A 24,809-nucleotide genomic window follows, 5' to 3' on the forward strand; every position below is an offset into this window, starting at 1 on the left:
TTACTAATGGAAAGAGAATGAAAGCTATGACATATTCCAGTAATGTCATCAAAGAATAGGAAAGCAAGATTCAACAGATCAGCTCTGTTTTCCGTATTCCATTTTTTAAAAAATGTCATGGCTCTGGTCTGCATTGGGATGTCTGCTTCTTGTTTGAGGGCCTGTTGTCATGACACATCTTGGTATTTCTCTGGGATTTCCTAAGAATGGCCAAAGAATGAAACACCTCTGCTTCTTTAGCCCGAAAACGCTGCATTCTAAGCACATAACAATGTAAAAAATAACCATTTGGTTCAGAAGAGTTACCCCTGCTAAGAATAAACAGAAAAACAAAGGCTTATTGAATAAAAGCAATGCCACTAAACTTCTGTATAACACCACACACTATCTCTTTTTCCCACTATAGTAACTGTAGCCTCATTACTCACCTACTTTAAAATATCTGTATTACAGCTTATGACTCTCAAGAGGGAGTTTGGGAAATGCATGCTGCTAGGGTCGGGATATATGTATGTGAATGTTAGCTCTGTGTAAATGTGCATGCTTTTGTGTCTGTTTTCCCTAAGTTCAGGTCCAGTGGATACCAACATTTCCTGATGACAAATTTGGCTACAAATAGGTTGACTTAAATTGTTTAAGTACCTTGAAAATCAAAATAGAGCTCAAGATAATCTCAGCTCTCATCAATATCCCAAAGTATCTTCAGAGGCCCAAGGTGTCTTAGTTTGTATTCTTGCAGAAATAAAGATAGAGATGAGAATTTAAGTACAAGTTGTTTATTGGGAAGACGATGTTAGGAAGCACAGGTAGGGGCATATGAAAGGAAGGCAGCCAATAAAAGGTGAAATATTGATCAAGTTAAACTGTGGAAAGCTGGAATTTAATTTTGCTTCTGAACAGTGAAAACCAGTATAGAACATTGTCTTCAGAGTTACCCCACCCCAGAGAAGAGAAAGTTCAGGTAGTTATGCATTGACTCCGCATCAGTCCTTGGTTAATCTTTAGATCTTTCAGCCTGAAGTGCTTGGGCAGAGCTGACTCTGGTGGCCACAGAAAGCCCTTGGTTAAATACAGCAAGGTGCTGGCAGCTTGAAATAGAAAAGTTACTCCCACTATTGTAAATTCCAAAGGGATAGTGTTGGAACACCAACAAAATATGCCCATTAGGTATTCTGAATGGGTTGGAGTACTTGAAATCGTTTAGTGTTTAGCTGAGATGATTGGTTCCATATGTACTCATGGGGACATAGACTATCGGTAATTTGCAAAGAAATCCAACTCTAGTGATGAGAATGTTTTCAATCTCCATAAAGGCTGGCTCCACATCTGTCTTTTATGCTATTTTAATCTTGGTTCCTTCTAGAGTATCTGGAAGGTAATAGATACACAAACTCTTCTAGAGTGAAATTATTTTTTGATATTTATGTTAATAATTTTTATTAAGGAATTAAAGATCTCTGAAAAGGAACATCTAAAGAGATACTTATGACATTATTAATTTAGAAAGAACCTTAGAACTATAATAAGAAAAGTTGTAAGACTAATTAGAATTGTTTCTTTATAAAATGAAATATAAAATTATGTTATCTCAACTGTCTTTCCAGAGGACTACCTGAATATTTCTTTAGTCTTAGTCTAGTAGGATAATAGAAAAAGATAAAAGTATGGAATTAAATGCTAGTCATTAATTTTCTCTTTAAAAATTTACTATTTTTTCTCTTCAGTAAAATTAAAATAGAAATTATCTTATTATTTACACTTAAGTAGATTACTAACAGGTGTAAATGGAGGAATTCAAACAAGAGAAATCTGAAAATTAATGAGAACATCACTGTTTATTAACTGGTTGTATTTTTAAATCTGAGTTTCCTTCTTTTGGGAAATCAGAAAAACAATACTTATTTTCAAAGATTGCTATTAGAATTAACTAAAGAATGTGTGACCAATATATAAAATAATCAGTAATTGAGCAATACATAGGATGTGTATATAGGTATATATATATTATACATACATATATGTGATAGAATATGTATTATATATTAGGCATACATATAAATATGCCTTCTTGTTCAAAATTTTTTAAATTAATACAGTCATATTTTACATTTCATTAGTTTTTTTCTGTAAGTACCAGCTATGGGTATATAATAGTTCTGAAGTTGGATTTTTGATAATTCATAAAGTTTAAAGAATTTATGTTCAAATTTCATAAAATATCTATGCCTATCAATATTTTCTTGTAATTTTATATTCATATTTAAACATATAAATATGAAATATAAATGTTTTAAAAACTCATATAATTCATGTCTTCCACATACATTTGGATTAAAGATGTGTTGATTCAATATTTGAAAGTTACCAGGAAGGTCCACACTAATTATTCAGATGCCAGTTTTTGCAAGAGTCATTTTAGTACAGTTTGTAATCAATGTTATTCCTTGTTGCCTTAAATGGACATGGTAGTTAGCAATTTGTAGTCTATAAGGACCTTTTAATTCATCTTCAAAAGTGACTTTGAACATATGTTATTTTGTTAAATTATACATGTTAACTGAATAAATTCTTTGGTTGCATGTTTTATTTCTACAATCACTTGATTGTTGCCTATAAAACCCTGATGACTTTTCATGGAATGTTTTGGAAAATTTTTCTGACAAGTTTCCTTCTGTATCTGCAGTTCTTATAGTCAATTCCCTTATTATAAGTTTAAATGCTATAGGTTTTATAATAAGGGCATGGCTTTCTGTTGTTGCCATTCGATCTTTATACCTTAGTTGAATTTTTTCTTACCTGATTTAATTATCCACCATTTCACTAGAAGCTAGTGATTAATTACTTAAAGTACTTCCGAACCTGTCTCTACATTTAAGTAAAAAAATTAATAAATATAACATGAATATAATCTTGATTATGTGTATTCACCTTTGCATTGGGTGTTCTCTATTAAACACAAATGTTAATGAAATATTCATTCCACACATACCCATTTGCAAATTTTATACATTGTTTAGAACTCAGCGTCTGGTCTTACAGTACTCTTACTTCAGGATCCCCTTTCAGAGCATTACAACAATCCATTGCAGCCCATATTAATTTTACAGTCGGTTATTTCTAAGGCTAACAAAAATTAAAGTGCCACACTGTAGCCACTCAGGAAAGCAAGAATTATATATAGATCTATACCTACTTACATGAAAACCAACTGTGAGCTCCCAAGAATGTTACAGGGGTAGAAAAACCCAGTTGTGTTTTGGAGAATAGACTGCCAGACTTCTCAAACCAGAAGTTTGCTTTGCTTTTAACATTTCCTTCCTTTTTATATTTTATTTACTTTTATTTTCAACTAGGTGCATTTTGAAGGAAATTTAACTTGAAAAGCCTATTTCCGAAACTAAACCAGAGGCTGTGAAATGTGGATAATAATGATCCTTGGTTTATTGTTTTTCAATTCCTGAAGAAATCTTGTAACCAAGCAAACCAGGGCTTGTCCACATGTTGTCTTGATACATAACCCAACAATTAGTGTTGAAGAAAACAGGTTTTTATTTACAGGATTCCAACCTCAGTGGTGCTGGGAGCACTTTTGCTTGGAGCCCTGTTCTCCCATGAAACCCAGCACTTTTCTTGCTCCCCAAAAGGCTGTAAGCCAAACACAGCCCAGAAATTCCCCTTATTCTTATCTGTTCTTAAGTCAACTGTGCAAACAGTTCTTCATCCCCTCTGGAAAGTATTCTCATGGGTTTCAGAGCTGCCATACTCTCCCATCAGCTCTTTCCTTCATGGTCTAGGGTATGTTGTCCTTGGTCTCCATGCAGTGGTCCAGGAAAACACGGGTCATGTTGCACTGGATCATGGTGGAGTCCCAGGAGGCACATGTCCCAAGACAGTGGCTTCTCCATAACTCCTTCAGAGAAGCAAAAATCTACATTCCTGGTTCTTCTTGCCAATGCTGTAAAGAATTACAGATCAGCAAGCCTATTAGCATGCTCTCAAAGTTTATTAGTAAACGGGAGAGCAAAAACAAGGGTGGCCAAAGGCCAGAGTGGGAACCAGCTAAACCAAGCATGGATGCATGGGAGATGCCCAGTGGCCAGAAAGCCAAGAGTACCAAGACTGCCATGAGGGCCAAAAAAGCCATGAGGGTCAAGAGAGCCAAGAGAGCCAAAACAGCGAACTGAGGACTTATATAGTTGGTGGGATGGGGGTGATGGCGTTACATTTTGACTGACAGATAAAGGCAGTGCCAGTTTTCCAGGACTGGGGTGTGAGTACCTAAAAGTGTTAATGGGCTTCTTCCTTTAGGCCCTATGGGCCCTTTCCTGTCTTTTGGGCCTTGGAATTTAAGCAGTTTCAAAGGCTTTCCTTCCCTGATAGTGGGAAGGACACATACAGTCCCAAGTACTTTCCTCTTCCAGTGATAACATAGTGTTTCTTGTGATATTGAAACACCTGGCGATATTATGGGACCAGGCCCAAGACTGCTGAGTAAGTGGGTGAGACATGTCTCCCTCTGATACTTGTTCAACTGTAACATAATCTGAGTAAAATCATGAAGTTAATGAGCAGAGACACAGAAGTCCAATAGATAGTAAGCCTATAAGTGTGAATGTGTCTATGAGGTCTTTCCAGAAAAAGTCAACCATTGTTAATATAACGAGAACAGTTTGCGCAACATCAATGTAACCTGGACGCCAAATAAGTGGACTGGAATACACAGGCATGAACAATGACGACTTCATTGTATCAGTCAGTGGAGGCAATAGGCGCCCTTGAGTGAGCATGTGTACTGTGTGGTCATCACATTCAAAATGACTGAGTGAGCAGAGCAACATATCCACATCAAATTTTGCCTTAAGCTTGAACATTCCTCCATGGAAACTCTTCCGGTGATTCAGAAGGCCACACCTACAGTCAACTGGTGATTAGCAGCTTCATCAAGACAACACACCCGCTCATGCATCATGTCTTGTGCAGAGCTTTTGGCAAAACATCAAATCACCCAGGTGACTCAGTTGTCCTACAACCCAGATTTAAAGCCCTGTGACTTTTGGCTTTTCCTAAAACTAAACAATAGGGCATCTGATGGCGACTGGAAGAACTGTGTGAGGTCCCAAGGTGCCTACTTTGAAGAGAACTGAAGCGTCATTGTCCCATGTACAATGTTTCTTTTATCTTGTATCTTCTTCAAGAAATACCTCTATTTTTTCTATTACGTGGCTGGATACATTCTAGACAGACCACATATATATTAAACACCCTGATAGGTTAACACTATGTTTTACTAAAGCTGTTCTATGCTGAATATGAGTGTTGGTTAAACATCAAAGATAGTGCATCATGGAGGTCTCTGCATTTCAAGAGGATGAGACAAAAACAAAACTACAGCATGATTGTGTGTGTGCCAGATATTTTCTTAGATAGCAGCTCCTTTATCTGCTTGAAAAAACTTCTATGTAATCTACTGCTGTGATTACTTTAAACTGTAGGTTTTATTATTTTCAGGTCTGGTGAGGTCAACAGATCAGACAATTGGTATTGTAAAGATAGTTTGTTACTTAGTATCCCTAAAAGAAGGAGGAATGCCCCACCCTGGAGGGCTACACAGAGGAACCCGGGGTCAGTTAGGTGAGACAGGAGCAAAGGGGAAGCAGGTGGTTTCATGAAAAGGCAAGGCAAGATAAGGTAAGCAGACATATGATCAGCTAGTTTGAATAATTTGAGTTGCCTCCGGGGTACAGGGGCTAGCTCTGATTGACTGGTACCTGCCTTGGGATTATCACAGCAGAAGACTATTGCCTGCTATAGTGTAAAACCCAGACGGGGAAACACTGGATTGATCTGTTTGCATATGAAAAGCACACTCCTCAGTGAGTATTTATTATTTTGGAAGAATTTGCTAACCCTAGGAGAGGCAATCTGTCCCCAGTCAGCAAAAGTCTACATTCCAGACCATCAAGAATATAGGAAATAAGAAAAGATCATTAATACAGTGACTTACTGAGCTCTGAGTGAGAAAATTATGTTTGTCTCCTTCCCATCTATAGTTATAGTTTGCCAATAAAAAGTTAACTCACTTAAGACTGGTATATTTTTGTCTAGTTTCTAAATATAACATGACATGTAAAATTTTCTTCTTCTATTCGCCCCACTTGAGCACATGAACCAAACAATCTTAAAGTGAAACCTTTTAGACTGGTTTTCTTATCATTCATTATCTGTGAAGTGGAAGCTGGGTTGATATCAGTCCTCTTCTGTGATAAACCTCTATTTAAGTTGTATCTCTCTTCTCATGCAGCTAATTAGAAGAATTTATTCCATCTGGCCTCTGCTGGAAAGTGGTAGCTCTACTGCTGAATGACTGAGAACAGACCCATTATCTCAGCAGCCATTTAAAACCAACCAAGTGTTCCTCGATATGCCCTGTGCCCATCTGGCTCCATACCACTATACTGCACACCTGAAACCAATACAAAATAACACTAAAAGTAAACTGTAATTGAAAAAGAAAAAAATAAAGACAACCAACAAACAAAAACTCACAATGTGAATTATGCTCTGCAGGCACATAGGCTTGGTCTTGTGACATCAAACTTTCCAACCACATTTTCATTAACTACATCGACAAGCTACCCCTGCCAATTTTGGGAACCATCTATGCTAAAATAATCTTGCCTATGCTAAAAATTTGTTTAAAATGTTATGTGATTTTGCCCATGATTTCATATTTAGTTTAAATTTTGATGATTAACCCTTGTTTCAAATTTTATACTCTGTTGTCTTTATTTTATGGAAACTACTGAATTAAGACAATAGGCAAGAGCTGTTGTTAAAAACAATGCTATTGGCTGTGAATGTACGATAGTAAAATCCCAAGAGAGCAAGTTCTTTTTCAATATAATAGCTAGGAAACTTACCCAAGGAGAACTTTGAAAACAGTGCTTAGTTTAGTACTACTCACAAAGCCAAGTTGTGCCTTTTGGAAATTTTGAGATATTTAAATAACTCATGAAGTAAAAAACTTCTCAAAGAACTTTGGCTTTCTGGGAGGAAAGATTCTGTTTCTCCCATGTGTGTTATTTATATTATTTTCAGAATGCATGTTTGTAAATTTAGTCTCAAGCAAATAGTTAGAAGTGTGAAGTCTATATTTTTTATAAAGACTTGAATATTATAAAATAGACATACATAACTAATGACTATTCATCTAAAACTTTTGAGAGTACTTTATGTTTTATTTGTAATTGATAAAAAGAAAATGCCCTATACAGGGGTGAGAAACAGTAGGTATATAGTTGCAAATATGCAAAACAGGGAATTTATTTTTGTATTATTGTTTATTAATTATTGCATTAAATTCTATATGAATAACTGTAAACCTACTTTTGTCCCACTCTGTATCTATGTGAATGTGTTTTATAATTAAGAGTAAAAGAAAACCAGATCCTCCAGCAGCATCATATCATCTGTGTAAAGAAAAAACATTAGGCTAAAACACACACAAATATTTAGATGATTAACTAGCTATGGTCCTCACCGCCTTGTGCATCAGTGAATTGAGGCCCTGGACTGTGAAACTGCAAGCATGTTGAGAGCACTCATGGTCCTATAAAAGACCAAAAGAGAGAAATATTGTAAAATGACTCAGCAAATCCAAGGAACATTTTTTTTTCTAAAATGAATGCATGCTGTGGATGTATATAACCTCTCTAGGATTCCAAATAGTTTATGATAGATTTGCTATTATACTGCATTTTTCAAAGATAAACAGTTAAGGAAAAAAACCTGTATTTCTTCTAATCTTATCCCTCACTATGTACATTATTTTTTATTTTAGAGATTAATTAACTCTTAGTGGACAAGAGTTTTAAAATTAGTCATTTATCAATATTGACCTCTTTCAAAGAGAAGCATTGTATTTAGAAACCTATGATAATTATCCCCATAGAGTTTTAAAGCCATATCATATATGTGAAATAATAGAAAATATATATTGGTCTCTACCCCTAGTTCCCAGCACAGAACCCCTAAAATCTTTGTGATTTCTTAAGTGATAAGAAGACTAGAAGCCTCTTTTGTTCTAATAACTAGTTTTTGACCCCAGTTCCTGACGCAGAGCTCCAAAAACCCTTATAATTTCCTGGGAGAGAGGAGTGGCTTTTTTTTTTTAATGAGGATATCCTGGATGGATTCCTGGATGGCTCTCGATTGAGGGTTGATTAAAACTTGGAACTTTCAGCAACCCCCTTCTCATTCTCTTGAGAAAAGAGAAGGACACATGTGATGAAGCCTCCATAAGACTTCAATAGTAGGAGGTTCCATGAGCATCTGGATGCTTGAACACATCACACACTTGAAGGGTGATGCACACCAGCTCCTTAGAAACAAAAGCTGCTGCTCAGGGTGAACTCCCAGACCTTGCGCTGTGCATCACTTCATCTAGCTGTTCATCTGTATTCTTTATCTTATTCTTCATTAAACTGGTAAATGAAAGTAAGTGTTTCTCTGAGTTCTGTGATCTGCTTTAGCAAATGAATCACACTGGAGAAGGGGGTTGTGCCAACCTCCTATTTGTAACCAAATTGGACAGAAACTGTGAGTCACCTAGGCACCTACTACTTGGGTTGGCATCTGAAATGGGGTGCAGTCTCATGGGACTGAACTCTTATTCTGATGATATCAGGAATTAAATTGTAGGACATCTAGCTGGCATCCCAGAATTGCTTGGTGTGGGGAAAATCCACATGTTTGGTGACCAGCTGTGTCAGAAATGTGAGTATGGTAGTAATGTGTGAGTAAAGGAGAAACACAGGCAGGAAGAACTAGATTTTTTTAACAACATATTTGAAGATTGTTCTATTTGTTGAGGATATTGGATTATATTAAAATAAGAAAATTTAAGACTTACAGCCAAGATAGAGGCATAGACAGATGCACTGTGTCTCCCTCCACTACTAAGAAGGAATACAACTACCTCAAAACTAGAATCAACCAGAAAATCAAACTGCATTAAAGTCCAACAAAGATATAAAAAATAAAGCTGGCAGAAAGCACAGTTTTAAAAAGACAGGAGGAACACCTGGATAACATTCCCAGCTCCTGACCAGACAGCTCAGCTCACAATCCCATCATCAAGGAAAATCAAGCCTCATTGCTTCTGAATGTGCAAACCAGTGGCGGGGGGGGGGGGGGGGGGGCAGAGGTAGAAATTGCCAGTCTTTCAGCAGAGTCTACTTGTTTGAAGGGCCCCCATGGTCTTACAACATCCACAGACCTATCCACTCTGGGAACGACAGCCAGGGCAACAGCTAGAGACGCAACAGTCCCATACAGAAGTGAGAGAAGTGCCTGGAAAAGGGGCAAGTGCTGGGCAAGAAGCATTGTTCCCTCTCAGACCCCTCCCCCACATACAGCGCCATAACGTGGTGAAACAGGTCACCCTGTACTGATGAATTCCTAAGGCTCTGCCCCTTACAACATAACAGGAGTGACAGCTCTACCTAAGACACAGAGGAAAACAAACACAGGAGTCTCTAAAGATGAGGAGACAAAGAAATATGACCCAAAAGAGGGAACAGATCAAGGTTCCAGTGGAAGAACTAAGTGACAAAGAGATAGCCAACCTAACAGATGAGGAGATAGCCAAACTAACAGACACAGAATTCCAAACACTGGTGATAAAGATGCTCACAAGCTTGACAGATATGCTTGAGTACAGCAAACACATAGGAGAAAAAGTGAAGGCTATGCTAAGTGAAACAAAGAAAAATCCAGATAAAACCAGTGGTGAAGGGAAGGAAACTGGGGTTCAAATCAATGATAGGGAACATGAGGAAGAAAAGAATAGTCAGCCAGTACAGAATAAGGAAGCAAGAATTGAAAAAAATGAGAGGCTTGGAAACCTCTGGGACCACTTTAAACGTGCCAACATCCGAATCATGGGGTGCCAGAAGGAAAAGAGGAGAGCAAGAAATTGAAAACTTATGTGAAAAAAATAAGAGGAAAAATTTCCAAATTTAGTGAAGGAAATAGACATACAAGTCCAGAAAGCATGGAGAGTCCCAGACAAGCTGGACCCATAGGGTACCACACCAAGACACACCATGGTTCAAATGCCAAAGGTAAAAGATAAAAAGAGAATTCTAAAAGCAGCAAGAAGAAGCAGAAAGTTGCCTACAAAGGGGTGCCTACAAGACTATCAGCTGATTCCTCAAAAGACACTTTGCAGGCAAGAAGGGACTGGTAAACAGTATTCAATGTGATGAAAAGCAAGGACCTACAACCAAGACTACTCTATCCAGCAAAGCTATCATTTAGAATGGAAGGGCAGATAAAGTGCTTCCCAGACAATGTAAAGCTAAAAGAGTTCATCATCACCAAGCCATTATTATATGAAATGTCAAAGGGACTTACTTAAGAAAAAGAAGATCAAAACTATGAACACTAAAAGGACAACAAACTCACAACTATCAACAACTGAATCTAAAAAAGAAAAAGAGATCCAACTAAACAAAACAGAATAGGAACAGAATCATAGGTATGGGGATCATTTGGAGGGAGAGAAATTGGGAAATGGTGCAGGGATTAAGAAGCATAATTGGTTGGTACAAAATAGACAGGGGAAAGTTAAGAATAATATAGGAAAGGGTGAAACCAAAGAACTTATATGCACAACCCATGGACATGAACTAAGTGGAGTGGGATTACTGGAGGGAAAGGGGGTATGGGCAGAGAGGAGCAAAGGAGAAAAAAAATTGTAACTACTGTAACAACATAATCAATAAAATATACTTTAAAAAAGCAGAAGAAAACTTAATGTTTAGAAAAATAAGAAATACTAAGCACAATTCAAAAAGTGAAAAACAGGTTCCATGCAATAAACATTTATGAAATGAACTCTTCTTTCATCACTACTGTTCTTTTTCTTTCTTTTTTAATCCAGGCTGAGTGAGAAAGAGATTAGAATTGTAACTGCATTCTCCACTTTTTAAAATTACTCTGGGGTCCTCAAATTTTAATAATTAAAATAGACTTTTCTAGAAAATCAGAATTGAGAAACCTACATCAACATTTATTTTCACTATATTTATCTTAGAATGCCCTTCTCCCAGCATTATTGATTTGGTTGAGAAAATTGCTCTTCCTATAGAAAATGAATGACAATTTTATTAAAAATAGTCTCTCTGCTAAATATATTATAATTTTCATTTTGGTTTTTATTCTATTATTTTTAACATCAGATGGTAAATAAAATTTATCCTTCAGAGGAACTAACCTCATAATGCACTGTATGTTTAATTATAAAGTTAACTAAACTGCATAACAAGATATATGTATGGTTGGCACTATGCTAGACACAAGATACTCTTAGGGACTTATGGGCTAGTGGGAAGACATACTGGTGGTAAGCAGATGATGTAATTTCAACACAATGCAGTAAGCTAACTAATAAGGCAACTGTACTATACATCAGGAAAGAGGAACTAGCTGCTTAACTATTTCAGTGTTTTTGGATTTTACAGAAGTGTCCACTTCTGAAAAAAACTGAGAAAGAAATATTCTTAAATGGGCATTGTAATGAATGCTACAAAAAAATAGAAAAATAAAAAATAAGGGACTAATGCTTTTAAAGGCATGTCTGATTCAAAGGAAAAGTCTTTCAACCATTTACTGCATGATATTTTCCCATGGAGATAATTTTTAAAAGCTCTGGCTCACTTAGAGAAGAAATATTGAGCCCTTTATGTTATTACTTTAACTTGTTCAATCTCTAAACCACAGAGATACCTCGGAGGTTCATTAGAAATTCCCAAACCCATAAAGAAAAAAGTCCCAATAAAAACAACAAACCAAACCAGATCCTGTAGGAGTTCAATTTTGAAGTTTTAACTTCCTGATTTTAAGGATGGGTCATATTTTAAGCTACAGAATAATGGTAAATGTAGCTTAAAAACATCACAGACAGAATAATGAATTCTTTCCTTGTCTATCAGCAGATTTGGCATGCACAAAGACCAAGTGTGGTACTAATACAAATTGTGAACTACATAAACCCTATCTCTAACCTAATCCCTTTACACAGAATTTTTTTTTTTTTGCTTAACTTTTCTGCTTCCTATTATAATTTGTTTTTTTTTTGTTTCGTTATATGCAGCCAATGTCTCAGGTTACACTGACAGTGAGAAAAGTTTGCCCTTCTTTTATAAATAAATGACTGGGGTTCTATTATTAACTGCTGAAAGTTGTACTTCTTCGTGCCTCTGTCTTTGGGGCCAGTCATTGCATGGTTTTGATTCATGAGGTCGCCCCAGCAGCAGCCTCAACCCAGAGAAGAAACAGTAAATAATACAACACTCGGTCCTAGACAGTTAGGTCTTCTTAGAATAGAAATTAAAAAGCAATTTGAGATAGTTTTTGTGTAACACATATTACTATATAATATAGGGTGAAACTGTCTAGTCCTATGTTATAACTAAAATAAAACATTTTTTCTTTATTTATCCGCACCTGAGGACATGCTTACTGACCTTAGAGACAGGGGAAGAGAGGGAGAGAGAGAAGGAGAGAAATAGCTATGCATTCGGTTGCCTTCTGTATGCACCCTGACCGGGGACTGAACCTGCAACCTAGCCATGTGCTTTGACTGGGAATTGAACCCATGACCTTTCTCTATATGGAGCTAAGCTCTAATCAACCAAGCCACACCGGTCAGGGCATGACTAAAGATGAGTTTTAAAGAAGAATGCATTGAAAGAGTCATGAGCATGCCTACTGTGACACCATGAGTTACGAGTTATTTTAATACTGAGAGTGTTCAGGACTCTTCAGAAGTTTAATTCAGGAAAGCTTCATGGAGGTCGATTAACCACCGTGTGATTTGTCTGATTTATGAACCTCCCTAACCTTCACTATTTCCCTTCTAACCTTCACTTTTTTCTCTTGTATTTGTATTCTATTAAGAAATATTTCAGCCCTGGCTCTTGTGGCTCATTTGATTGAAGCACTGTCCTGTGCACTGAAAGGTCACAGGTTCGATTCCTGGTCAGGTCACATGCCTAGGTTGCAGGTTCATCCTACTCAGGGCATGTACAAGATGTATGAGAGGAAACCGATCGATGTTTCTCTCCCTCCCTCCCTTTCTCGGTTTCTAAAATCAATAAGCATGTCCTCTGGTGAAGATATATATATATATATATATATATATATATAAATAAAATGTGTGTGTGTGTTTATGTGTGTGTGTGTATTTCAGTTAAAATATTGTACGTTTAACTTTACCAAATATATTGTTTCCTTTATGTATTTTCCAAAGACACATATATCCAATTTTTCCCAGAATAGCAAAAGCTGAGAATCAAATATTTATTCCTATAATGCAGGAGGTCAAGCTCAGGGATCTCAACTACTCTTTCAGATAAGCCTTAAAAACCACAAGGAGGACTAGATGGAGCACACATAGCCTTTATTACTCACATTATAGGGAGCACCTACCGCCTCAGATCAGGGAGGTAGGACCTCACCTCCCTGAGGACCCGACTTGCCTGTGACTCTGAACTACATTACCTCGGTGTGTATATGCAAAGAGAAAAGGTCAAGAAGTGGTCACACAGGACAAGAGGCTGCTTCCAAGAGGAGATAAGGAGGGAATTACTATCCATTTCCAAAGCAATAGACATTCCTTCTGGCCAAGAGCCCTCCGGCCAGCTTCCATTATGGGGTTTGGAAGAGCCATGTCCAGCACAACCCCACAGTTTCCTATTAAATACCAATCAATACAACAAAAAGGTACACTACACACCAACACATTATTTTAAAGAGGGCTATTAAATTACTAAAAATAATTACCTTCTTATTGTTTTAATTTTTTTTATTATTAGTTTCTTTTTTTTTTTTTTTTTTTTTTCCTGCAAAACTGTTCATTTACTAAACTCCAGAAATGTCTGGGACATTTTTATCACAGCCTATTGTGTTGTCAACTTCTTCCTCAAAAGAGAATCATTTATATCATTTAAGGTACATAAAAGAGGCCCCAGATTAAAATTCTTAATCCTGGGATAGAGGAGAGTTCACCAGTAATTGCAGTTTTAGCTTATACACCAGCGTGTTGCCAGAGGAAACCTGTGCCGCCGCCTCCTTCAGGATATCCTCCAATATAAATTTTCACTGTAGTTGGAAGCATTTCTCTAGTCTTAAGATAGATTTTTTTCATTCCACATAACTATTATCCACCATTCTTCTAATTCAAAAAAGTTTTAAAAATGAGGATGAAATAAATTCCAACTATTTTATGATATATGCTAAAATACCTTTTTCTTTTATACATAAAGAAAGAAATTTAAGAAATTTCTATGAATTTTGAAAAAATTGCTCTTGGATACCTGAAAATTAACCAAAGGAAACATAATCCACTTTACTGTTTCCCAATAGTAATTATAAATTGTATTACACAACATGAGGAAGTATGGATAAATTATACTTCAAGACACGAATTTAAAAAGTATTTTAGAAAACTTTTTAGAGAGCATGGATGCAGTGGAGTGCCCATAAAATCTGATTCTTTCTGCAATGTTTTACTACGTCTTAAAATTATTTATTAAGGGAGAGAAAACTAATTTATTTTAATTATTTATTAATATTAAAATATTGATGAGCATTACCCCAACGCAACGGGATTCCAGCTGGTACGCTGGAGTGAAACCGCTGAAATGCAGCAAGGCGAGAGCGAGGGGTGTATATAAAAGAGCAGAACAAATGACTTAACAGGGGCCTAAAAGCAGCAATCAGAAAAGGTTCATTTAACTTAGAGATGACACAAGCTCCAAGCAATTGCCTCTACTTAAGTAAGTGTGGAATTACAAAAGGCTATTTATTACAGTCCAACGGGGCTCTGCAGCTTGCTCAAAGACCTTTGAAGAATTTCAACAGTTATAAAGTCTTGCTCAGTGCAGAAGCAGTAAAATTTGGGCAGATCCCCAAAACAGCTTGCAAAGCTTTCATGAAAAGGTTAATACAATCCTCACTACAATTGTTCTTTGAAATGAATTACTTTTTCTTTTCCTTCTCTTTCTCTTTTTTCTTTTTCTTTATATCTGGTAATTTTCAAAGTGTCTTTGAAAATGTATTTTAACTGTTAAGGAAAATAAACCAGTTTCAATGTGATATGGAATGAATATAAGGTCTCCATGGGTTTACCAGGAAAGTTTTCCAAAGTTCAGCTTCTTGGAAATGCTCTGTAAGCATACCTTAGTTACCCTACAATGAGCTTGCTTCAGCAGGAAAATTAGGAAAGTTCCTCCAGTTTTCGTGTTAAAAGCAAAATTTGGTTCCAAGAATATTGGAGCAGAAATTTTTCTATTAGCAATTGGATAATAAATTTATTTTTAAAGTATTAGGGTAAAAAATAATTTTCAATAATTTAACAAATTTGTTATTTATGACTCAGCGATATGTTTATAATTATTGAGTATGTTTATAAAGTTTCAACTAAATATAACCAAAATAAATTATCTTTTGCTTAGAATCAATTTCAGAGCAGTAAACCACCACAGGGTGTGGGATGGAGGTGTTGTGAGGCCATTTGGGGTATAACACAGTAATATTGAATAAAAGAAAAGCAAACATGAATGGGAAATGACGTTTCCTAAAAGGATATTAATTGCTTCCTTGGCCAGTGTGGCTCAGTTGGGAGGAACGTTGTCCGGTAAACCAAAAAGGTGCGGGTTCGATTCCTGAGGGTTTGCATGCCTAGGCTGTGGGTTTGGTCCCCAGTTCGGGTGTATATGAGAGGCACCTGATCAATGTTTCTCTCTCTCCCCCCTCCCTCCTCTCCTACCCCTCTTTCTAAAAAATCAATAAGCATGTCTTCAGGTAAGAATAAAAAAGAAAGATATTAATTGCCAAAGGGAGCAAATGGTAAATATGAGAATGAATTTACTTGTCCATCAGAAAAAAAAAACCTACATTTTTTTGATGAAAGGTTATGTAATCATTCCTGGGCCAATCAATCAATCAAAGTAATGATGCTTTCATTACATAAGAGTTCATAAGATTTTACAGATAATAGAAATAGAAAAATGGGAAATTTATTCCAATAAATTCTTCATTTAGGTTTACGTTTTCCAATAAATTGTCACAAGGCAAGTTTAATGAAACTGTTTTTAAGTGAGAAATACAAATTAAAGGTATTTATAAACCAGAACAATTTAAATAAGAAGTTGGATACAAAAGTCGGCATGTAATAATAACAGAACTATCAAATCAACAAATCTGCTAGCTGTTGTGGGAAATACAAATACACAGGTTCTAATATAATAGTCCTTGACTTGAGAAAAATTTATAAGAAAATAGGTCCTTTAGCAATAAAAACAACTGAACAGTTAATGTACCTAAGAATTCCTAAATTTTTTTCATGTTTGTAATTTATTTTGCCGCATTCCATTAAGGCAGAAAGCCACTGAACCTCAAGTAAGATATTGCGGTTGGCCAGTGGACCAAGACTGAGATTTGAAACCAGAACTGGATTGATGGATAATATGCATTTTTTATTTTTAATGGAAAGATTTGAAGTAGGATATCATTTAATATATGTTTAATCTTCCATTAAAAATGAAGGTGACCCTATGATATCTGACCCTAACAGAGGTCTTTTATTCATATTTTGTACTTTTGATAATGCTAATCATACATAACAAATAATTGAGTTACCAGTCAATAACATTCTTCAAAATATAGCTTGAAAATTATGGTACAAACAGCAGTCATTTCCTTGGCAGTTCTTTTTAAATATTTTTTAAAGAAATAAAACATGTAAAAGCAAAAATTATTACAGTTTTTTGACATATATTTTACTCATTAGAGATTTTTGTCAGAAGTTAAGATATATCCTAAATCCTATCTATTTTACAGTACACTATAATATTACCTATAGATACCATGGGACTCTTTATACATAATAGATTCCAGTCCTGTTACAGAGTTGCATATGAAAATGTTATCAATGAGCTGAAGAATCTGGCATTAATAACTTTGCAACATTATAACAAATAGGTAGTCCTGATGTTTTGTTCTTATTTTAATATATCAAATATATTTCATTGCTTACATTAGAGTAGCAGATTGAAAACATCTGCTCACTTGCCACTATTCTACCAGCAGCTGAAAATCTCAGCTCATTTTCAATAGGTCTGTATGTACCAGGGCTATAATCCAGCTGCTGAGGCTTGATATGGGGCCAGATTAATACTCAAGAGCCTTTGAAATGGAAATGGTGCTTTCTTGCCAAAGATTAGAACAATGATAGACTCCATTTGCTGTTCCCTTTGCTCTCTGTTCTTCTTTACCACCCTTCACAACCCAATTAATTTGCCCCCTCCTATGATCCCCTCCATTCTCTTTTCCCAGCTCCATCACCTGTCATGACAATTAAGAAGGATCGGTCATCCAGAAACAGCATCTCTTTATCCTGGCAAGAACCTGAACATCCTAATGGGATCATATTGGACTACGAGGTCAAATACTATGAAAAGGTGGGGAGATTATATTGTAGGGTTGGGTTGTGTAGGGAAAGAGGTTCCTTTCTCATGAGCTGTGCTCTTGCAGAGAAACGAATGACGTTGCTAGTAAGTAGTAGTGCTTTGTTTAAAGCTTTGGTCATGTGATACTTTTGATTTATAGGTAAAGAAGTGTTTAGAAATTATTGTGTAGACTATCCCCCATTGTGCATCAATGAGCCACAGCAGAGATGTCACTACCAAACTTAAGCCATCTAGTTATGGTCTTAGAAAGGACATTCATGTCCTTTTACATCAAGATCTGTGCTCTACCAACTATTTCATAGTGATTCCCATTGATGAAATTTTCCTTAGTTCATTGCCTTAAAGCATTATCACTTGACCTGCACATTCACATGAATTTTATTTAATAGAGATGGGAACATTGAACTAGTAACAAAACCCCTATATTATTATTGAACTGATGGAGAAAAGCTTTCCTTACTTTGCAAGAGAATGTTTAGAAGATTGGAATGGCTGTATAAGTCTGCCTCACATCATAAATTGTGGTTCAGTAATAAAATTATAAAAAAAATAGATAGTTATTTATAAATAGAATTTAGGCTGTGATATTTCATCACTAAATAGCACTTATTTCTCCTGGTTATAAATTATGATGAGATTTGAAAGCAAGAGGTATTCAAACCTTATCATCATAGTTCAGTGGTTTTACAGCTATTAATACGAACAAAACATATTTGTGTATCTGTTGCAGTTTACAAATTTTTAAAAGCAAATTAAAAATAAGTTGTGCATTATATAGTAATTTTAATTATAGAACATTTCTACATACATTATTCAATTTAGAACTGCCTGGTAATCCTGTGAAAGTGGGCTTTTTTTACAAATAACAAAACTGAGAATCAGTGAAGTTACTTAAATTTCTCACTCTCTCACTGCTAATAAACATTAGATCTCTGTTTTAACTCCTAGCAACCATGATTTCTCATTTAGTATGTTTTCCCCTGTATTACCTACCTACCTGTACATGACAATGGACTATTAGGAAAAAGAGAATTATTGGTACGGTTAATTGCACAAGAGTATAATGTGTGAACATGTATTTGCAAATGTAGGTATTTTCTTTACCGAAGTTAATGTATTTCACATTACCCTTCCCGCTACCCACACACAAAAAGTATGTCTCTTTCATTCAGAGGAAGTAAGGCCTAATGAACTTCATTGTGCCAAATCATAGTTTAAAAAATTTATCTCATAACTTTCAAATGCTCATTTGAACATGATCTTCTATTTTTAAAGTGTGACAAGACAGCTTGTTTGTTAATTTCTTTTATTTTTAGAGAGACGGAAAAGGAGAAAGAGAGGGAGAGAAACATCAATGTGTGGTTGCCTCTCACTGGCGCCCCCAGCTGGGGACCTGATGTGCAACCTAGTCATGTGCTCTGTCTGAGAATCAAACCAGTGACACTTGGCTCGCAGGCTGATACTCAATCCACTGAGCCACAGCAGCCAGGAAATAATTTTTCTGTAAAATAAATATATTTGACTCTATTCATTTTTAAATATATCAACTTAAGTCTATCTAAAACATAACCAGCATCTTTAACTAAAAAATAAGTGTAACTTACCACCTTATTTCTGCAACGTTGTGCCTAGCGTTCGTTGATGGTATATATTATTCCATATTACCCACTCTAGGACTCACTCCAGATACAGGAACATTTCATTATTGCTCAAAAACAGGATATCCATAAAGTACTCAGTACATATTAATACATGGTAAAGAAAAAGGTGATTCTATTAAATCTGATTTTTGTAAACCAAGCTTGACACAAAAAGACTTAACTTTTAACATATAATGTGTATTTCTTAATGTACAATGTGAATCTCCTACAGGAGATGCTTCTTGAGAAATAGTTCTAGACTTTGATCTGGAGATCTCTGTTTCTATTAAACCATTGTGACTTCAATACAATGAAAATACAGTACAACTCAGTTGATGCTAAAAAATTATTAATGTAGAGCTACAGATAAAACCTTAATCTTTTACAATTGATAGAATATTTCCTATCCAAGAATCAATAGGGCATTCCTATTAAGTTTAATCTAAATGGGTATTTCCTATTTCTAAATATATTATTTTAATTAAGTTGAAAATTTCAGCCTTGTTTGGGAAGAGAACATATTTTTTTCTCAAGGATTCACTAATTGGTAAGAATTAAAACTAACTTTCCTGCTTTATGTGCAATGCACAAATTGTTATGTTCAAATTAGGAAGCTCTATAAGTATTCTTATCTTTAAAAAATGCTTTCAGAGAGTGAAATGATTATCATGTCTCTTTTATCTGTTCTTTACGCTGTATTAAATTTTAAAATAATTGGTTTTAAGTTGTTCATCTTTGTACTACTTATGAAGATTTGATTTTAACATGATTTTTCTTATCTCAAAGCAGGAGCAAGAGACAAGTTATACCATTCTGAGGGCAAGAGGCACAAATGTTACCATCAGTAGCCTCAAGCCTGACACTGCATATGTATTCCAAATCCGAGCCCGAACAGCAGCTGGATATGGGACCAACAGTCGCAAGTTTGAGTTTGAAACAAGCCCTGACTGTAGGTATCATTTCAATGTAGTCTAATGGGGCAGAGGGTGTTGCAAAGGTGTCTGATAATTCATTTGCACTCTCCTAAGTTTTAAATAAGTGTGATACATTCAAAGTATTATGTCTTGGAACATGTAACAATTTGCATAACATCGGATCTGGGCATTTGTGTTTGTATGAATGTACATTTGTGTTTTTTTCTCTTACAAATCAAACATATTACAATGCCTGAAATCCTTGTTTGTTTGTTTTTTTATTAGTCACACATTGCTTTCAGGAATATAAAGTAGTATAGTAACACACTTCCAATACCTGTTAATCCAAATATTCCAGGTTCATTGAATAATTCAATTAATTACAAAAAAAGTTCCTGACCAATGAGGATCTTATTTTAATTTTTAACACAGTCAACCTTGTATCACTTAGAAATTAGGACTTTCTAAAATCTGATAAATAACCTTATTCACATTCACAAATAATTTGGATAGTTCCATCTGTTTGATCCCAAATTTGGCTAAAATTGGTCTAAAATTGGCAAACATTATTCTAACATTTTTCTTTTCTTTAAATGCATTTGCTTCATATTAGAAGAGCTTTCTGATGAAATATAATTTTCTAAAAGGTAAAATCATTACTATGGCCCTAATACAAAATGAACACAAGTTAAAATTTTATTTAACTTAATTAATGAGACTAATAGAAGTTTATAATTGGTTCAAAGGAAAACTTGGAAAACAGACACACATACACACATATATTCCATACACACACAAACACATGCACAAATATATGTGATAATAGATCCCAAACTTGTTCATATTCAATATGAAAATAAATGAATGATTGGTATTATCTCATCTACAGCACACATCAATTATATTTCTATTGAATTGTCATTGTAATAATTGTAATGGAAAAATCATATGTATCACTACAATTTCTCTCGACTTAAATCCACAGTTGTAAAATAGCCTAGAAAAGAACTCTCTTTAGAAATAGCTTATCCAGGGAGAATATGACAATTCCCAGCCTTTCACTGAAAGGAAGCACAGGAAACTCTTTTGACTGCTTTAATTTGTCATTTCCCCCTGGGACCTATATTCTCTATTATGTAATTATTTTGTTTATGATTTAAATCATATTGTTATTGTCATGGTAATATTTTTATGCCCAAATTTTATACTTAGTAGAAACATTGGCGATTAACAAAAAATTATAAAAATCGTTTAAGTAATATGATAGGGTAAATATTTTATGGCACACTTTTGTCAGACAATTAGAAATGCTGCTTACAATAACAAGCTGTACATTCAGCAAAGTATTGCGATTCTACTGTTCTTAGATGTCATTGGCTCACAGCTGCAGCCTAACAACTCTATTTGGAGGAGAACTGCCATCCTGAAATACACAATCTGTACTTCAAGCCCTCTGCTAATCTTCCTGTGATGGAATGAGCATGGAGAAACCTCTCTCTGAGGACATTGGAAACAAAGCACTGCAAAATACAGTGGAAGTTATGTGAACAATGTTGAAAACAAATTTAATATTTTAGATAACATAGTTAACAAAATATAATTGCAATTTAACATTAGTAATATTAAATATTTTCATAACTTTTAAACAGTATAAAGATAGTTTCTTGCTTTGAAATGATTGTAGGTTGCCTTTTATCAAACTTTTGTTTGGTTATTAGGTTTCCCAGGAATGATCTTAAATCACAGAAATAGAAAAAAGCAAATATTTATTATATCCTGTGTTATAAATTAGGCATACTCAAGGTAGTCATGTCGGATCACCATTAAATAAACCTTTATTATGTTAGTGTATCATTTTGGAATATCAATCTAATCTTGTATGTTCCTAATTAGCACCAACCCTATCTGATAAACCTGTAACAACAACAACATATTCCAAAATTCTAATATAAATACAGATTTACCACAGATATTGCTGTGGTAGTGTTATACATGATCTTCTAATGAGGCATCAATGTCTGAGACTTAAGAAATATTCCATTTTAATGTTGCAGGTTCTTAAGAGTTTTGCCAAATAATTTTTGTATTTGTGTTACTTACATTGATTGAGAGAGCAGATAAAAAGAGGATAGGAAGAAAAATACAATCTTTTTAATTTCTTCCTTTCCAGTTATAAAAAATAGTTGAGTTGCACAATTTAATTTAAAAACATATATATATAAATTCACTCTTATTGCTCCACCATATAATTCTCCTAGACTTTAAGTAAAGATGAGAAAAAAATGCTCATTGTTTTAAGGGGGAAATAATAAAATTGATTCTCACCCCATTTTTAAAAATCAAAATGACATACAGTTGACCTTTGAACAGCTTGGGAGTTAGGGGTATGGACCACCTGTGCAGTCAAAAATCCAGAGATAATTTAAGTAATCTCTCTGCACTATTGAAAATAGTACTCATAAAACACTCTAAAGGTTTTTTTTTTTTAAGATTCTTATTTGTTTTATATTGACATTTACTAGATATAGAAAAGGCTTGTGTTTAGATTTCTTTAACAGTTTGCTGTTTACTCTGGTTTGTATTTTTTTATTATATGAAAAGTTTTTATTCATAACACAGGTAGATATTTCTTAGTCGAGTACAGTGTATTTTTAACAGGACTTCAGATAATATTTTCTGAACTTGTTTTATACTAAAGGTGTGGAGGCACAGTGAAGCATATATCTTCCCAAGTGCTTTAAAATGTCTTACTTTTTATATATCAGTGCTTTACATTTATTATCACCCTTCTTTAACAGATGAGGAAACTGAGGTATACGGAGGTTAAATAAGCTTTCCAAAGTCAAACAACTAGTAGGTGAAGGGTCTGATACTAGTATCCATATATTTATATGACAGTATAAAGAACATATTAATAAACATTTTATTTGATCCTGTTCTGCAAGCTATTCAGATACGATTATTTCTTTTTGATACATGGTCTATGACACAGATTTATATGTTTTTTCTGAGGTTGCATGGCTAATTAGTGGAGTCATTGAGCCTACAATCTTCAGAGTGTGGACTACTACTGACTCATTGCTGCTCTTTCACATACTAAGAAAAATATGTTAAACTAAGACACAGAAAACAGAATATGTAAGAGTCAAAGGACTTTCCTAGAATAAAGGCAACATCCCCAACATGTTTGGGAAAGCAGACAGTTCATCTGTCTGGAAATCCTCAGTGGGCAGAAACTGTATCTTCAATAGTGTTTTTATGTTGATTGAATTAATTATTATTTGATACAGTAGGTGGCACGTGTATGTGTCTGTTGTATTTAAATAATAGTGCATAATTTGAACATCTCAGGAAATTCAAGAGCAAAAATATGTGGAATAAAGCTGAGTTTTGGAATTGAACTATTCTATGGATATTATTATACAAGAAAATGAGTCCTAGGGACAATTTAATTAGCACTCCTGAATGCTTCCCACCTTTTGTTTTTCCATTGTTTTTAGTAAGTATGTGTGCAGCAAATTTAATCTCTATGACCTTATTATTAGAGGATATTAAGGAAGCTTCACAAAGGTAGAATAGAATGACTATATACAGAATTCTGTATCCCAAAATTATCATTCCTATGTAATTTTATAGAACATGTAGTACTTTTGCCAGTTTTTCACTAGGAAAATAAAATACTAAAACATGTAACATTTATTAAACACTTACTATGTGCTTCGCACTGTTCTCAGTGATTTACTTTATTAACCCATTTAATCCTCACAACATCACATTATGTTACACAGCAAATAAGTACAAATCTAGGCATTGTAGTTCAGGTGAGTGAGCTCCTAACCAGTCAATTTTAGGGAGAGAAAACTGACACTATGCTCTTGAAAGAGGGGGAGCAGTTTGCTTGTGGGAAAACATATTTAAATTAAAATTCTAAGACATAATACATATCAATTTTTAACAATATGCCACATAAAGTTATTAAACAATTCTATACCACACATTTAATCAATATTATTCATTCAAATGTTTGTTCATTTCAGTAACAAAAAATAAATTGAGTTTGCATGTGCTTTATGTAGTCTCCGGGATTCATTAGCGCTGGTAAAAATTATAGAGAAGTCTTATTTTAATCCTGTTTTTGACAAAAACAAAAAACAAGAAAACAAAGACTTCTTTCTTCTATCATATTTCCCCTCCCAGTTTTACTGACCTTTATTTTAAAAACTGGTTAAAATTTACTAGAGAATTCAGAACTTGCTGTTCTTTATGACAGTATACAAAATGAAAAGCATGAGATGGAATTATTATTATATTGTCTGTGAAGTATCATATATTATATGTTTATGGGTCAATACTGAATCACTATGTCATTTTACAAACTATTCACAGATCTATGGTTAATGGATGTACAGTTCAAGTCTTTAGGAAGCAGATATCAAGATAAAATTATGAGAGCTTTCTGTAGGGCAATACAGATAATGGGTTAAAGAGGCAGAGCATAAGTGGGCATTCAGCACTTCAGACTGAGGTGTGAGTCAGCCACCTCTGCAGAGAGCAGGGAGAGGGAAGGGTGGTGGAGGATGAGCCTCTGACAGCAGTGCAGTTCTGAGCGTCTTGTCAATCCGATGGGGAGCTCCAGAGTGAAGACTGCACTTAGAAGAGTCCTGCACTGGGCAGGCAGTGTCTGGCTCCAGTCCCTTTGCCGTGTATTGTCACTAAGG

At 34.9% G+C, this 24,809-nt stretch overlaps 1 protein-coding gene across 1 annotated transcript in view; it reads left to right on the forward strand.

The window, feature by feature from the left end:
- Nucleotides 1–24,809, forward strand: part of LOC150021327 (ephrin type-A receptor 3) — a 118,254-nt gene that overhangs the window by 27,765 nt on the left and 65,680 nt on the right. Inside the window, exons 3-4 of the mRNA XM_090286690.1 lie at nucleotides 17,404–17,528; nucleotides 19,964–20,126. Of these exons, the coding sequence (XP_090142816.1) occupies nucleotides 17,404–17,528; nucleotides 19,964–20,126 (288 nt within the window). The remainder of the gene's footprint in view (nucleotides 1–17,403; nucleotides 17,529–19,963; nucleotides 20,127–24,809) is intronic.

The sequence above is a fragment of the Furipterus horrens genome, unplaced genomic scaffold (genome assembly GCF_987537825.1).
Source record: "Furipterus horrens unplaced genomic scaffold, mFurHor1.1.pri manual_scaffold_1, whole genome shotgun sequence".
Taxonomy (NCBI): Eukaryota; Metazoa; Chordata; class Mammalia; order Chiroptera; family Furipteridae; genus Furipterus; species Furipterus horrens.